At 37.6% G+C, this 2,654-nt stretch overlaps 1 protein-coding gene across 1 annotated transcript in view; it reads right to left on the bottom strand.

Annotated features, from left to right (window-relative positions):
- Positions 1-872: 872 nt before the first annotated feature.
- Positions 873-2,654, bottom strand: part of LOC109545596 (homeotic protein empty spiracles) — a 124,973-nt gene continuing 123,191 nt past the window's right edge. Inside the window, exon 3 of the mRNA XM_019916374.2 lies at positions 873-2,498. Within this exon, the coding sequence (XP_019771933.2) occupies positions 2,277-2,498 (222 nt within the window). The 3' untranslated portion in view covers positions 873-2,276. The remainder of the gene's footprint in view (positions 2,499-2,654) is intronic.

The following is a 2,654-nucleotide window of genomic DNA, read 5'->3' as shown; positions in this document are numbered from 1 at the left end:
TTTCAATTTTTATCGGACTCAACGCAGTTACTTTCCCCCTTTAACACGATTGGTTCACGCGTATAAGCGACACCATTCAAAGTTGATCAATCGATTCATTCCCACCTATCAGCTTCTCACCTAGCACTAGTTTTTATCAGCGTTTGACATGGTTTTATCGGCGTTAAACTGCGATATTCACTTCCACTTCAACCAATCCTACTCGGATTTATGGTTTTTTTGATATTTAAACGCATCAACAATTATTTTCCACTGTGGCCTGAAAGTGCGACAAACTCGCCAATTTTTTGTATTTGTTTTATATTGGTGATGGTTTTTTCTAGATTTTTTTGTCCACACAAGTAAGCTAATGTCAAGAGCCTTTGCACGCTGTTCAAATTCCATTTTCACTCTGGTAGACACAAACGATTTTTTGCAGAGTAGTTTTCTCAATCCCATTTCAGTTTGTTTTTAGTCTTCATTCTTTCTGTATATTTCTTCAAGTTCTGATAGTTTTCAGACAATTTTCGTGGATTTTTCGCAAGTTTTCAACAGATTAATCTGTAACTCGTGCTATTGCCTCGAAGTAACCGGGCATTATTAACAGACCAAGCACGTCGATGTTTATTTGTTCACACGGTTCAAGTACAATACACTTGTCAAGCATCGAATGGATGGATAACTAACAGGCAACAAGCGATTTAACAAGCTCGAGATTAGGTTTCGAATAAAAGGTGTCCCAATCGCTTTAATTTATGCCCCGCCCGGATCCTTAAGGTGTCGCTGGGTAATCTGATCGATATTGCTCGTTCTTTTACCCATTTACGATTCAATGGCTTCGAAATTGGCTTTGTTTCGCCCAACCAGGCAATAATTTACCAATAAAACAACACTTTACTAAAAATCACTTTGTATTTTTGTACTCTTTACAAACGTTAACACTACTTTTATTTATAATAGGTAGTTTGCTTATGTCTGCAAAATAAAGAACACCATAAAACTGGCTTCGACACATCCTCATTTCCCTTCTGTTAATTGAAATTGTAAACTGTTTAATCAATTTAAACTGGAAGTTCTGGAACACTCCAACATTGAATAATTGTCCCAAATAGGTGCTTAATAAATAAACGGAACTTTGGTGTTTGAAGAACTGAACATATCAAACCACCATCTCTGTCCATCTAGTTAATATCTTGCGCAAAATGGTTCGGAATTTGGACAGGATTTTATCGAATTCACAATCACATCTATACATATAATACAGTAGATATGTTCACACACATACCAAGGAATAACAAAAAAATATATATATATTTACAATCATCACAGAAAAAATAATTAAGCTTCGCTAATTCTATCTAGTTCCTATATTTGTAAACTCTAAAGCGACTGATTGAAGCATCAAGGAGATGTCAAATTCGAAAAACTCTGGCAGAGTTTGGTAAATTGCTCACCTCCCCAGTGCCTCAGGCTTTCATTAGTTCAAGTCGTTCACTGATTTTATACACGTTGTATATACAAATAAATAATCTTTAATAGTAAAAATAAATATACAAAATCATCTTTACACGTTTAGTGTGGACATGCAAAAATTGGCACAGGGAAATAGATACGAGACATGGTTTGGCGTACTTCTTGGCACTACAGAAAACTGACCAATGTAGTTAGTGGATGGGTTTTGATGCGCTCAGAGTCCATGGAAACCCCAACATTTGGCTGAACCCAAACCAAACTAAGTCCTTGAATTCTATTGAATCCTTTTCATATTTTCCATTGTCGAATAATTGGCAAGAGCATAAAAACTCAATGAGAATTTATCGGCCATGGACTGATAACAAGCTCTGCGGCCAAAACACATTACTTTATAAATCGGCTTGCCCGTTTCTCTGGAGAAACTGCTAAGAGGCCAAAAAGTGGCAAAAAGTTCTGGAGAAATAATTCTTCGGATCGATAAAGCTGACAGACTCGGCTATAAACGCTCAGCAAATGGAGTGGTCCTTGGGGTAAAATAAACTTTAACTGGCAGCGTTGCCGGATTTGTTAACGCTCAAGGGGGCGAACATTTCGAATTTGAGGCTGATTAACTGCTGGGGATGAAACATCCATCTTAAGAAGGCAATTGCCAAACATACTCGTCTAGTAATTAATGAGCGAACATTTTTTTCTTGTTTCCTTTCGCGATTCAATCTGGCGCATTGCAGGACTTTAAAATCTCTTGGACCTGAGCGCATCGATGTTCACATCAAAAACCCACCGTTTCTTCATAACGATAAAACGACGCAAAAATAAAGCGTTTTCTACGATTCACTTTCCACATCACTAACACAATCGTCCTCCATGTCCATGTCTATATACTCCCCGTACTCATCCGGAGCCTCTTGTTTCCATTTGTTCATGTGATGTGAATTGGTTTGCGAATCTGAGCCGTTCGATTTGTTGCCACCTTGTCCAGTTTTGGCCTCTTCTTCCTGCTGCATTCGCTTGTGCTTGGTCCGACGGTTTTGAAACCAAACTTTCACCTGCAACAAAAAAAACATTGAAATTTTCCCTTTAACTTCAAGAATTTGTTACTAATGTGGCCCACATTAGCTTGATCTTTTTTAGTTGCCTCTATGACACTGTTTTGCTCTCAACAATAATGATTTGTTTTAAAAATGGAGATGAAGTGGCAGGTT

Source organism: Dendroctonus ponderosae, unplaced genomic scaffold (genome assembly GCF_020466585.1).
Source record: "Dendroctonus ponderosae isolate FM_Combo_2020 unplaced genomic scaffold, Dpon_F_20191213v2 Dpon_F_20191213_5, whole genome shotgun sequence".
NCBI classification, from domain to species: Eukaryota; Metazoa; Arthropoda; class Insecta; order Coleoptera; family Curculionidae; genus Dendroctonus; species Dendroctonus ponderosae.
The sequence above is the reverse complement of the archived record's forward strand: the minus strand, read 5'-3'. Positions and strand labels throughout refer to the sequence as shown.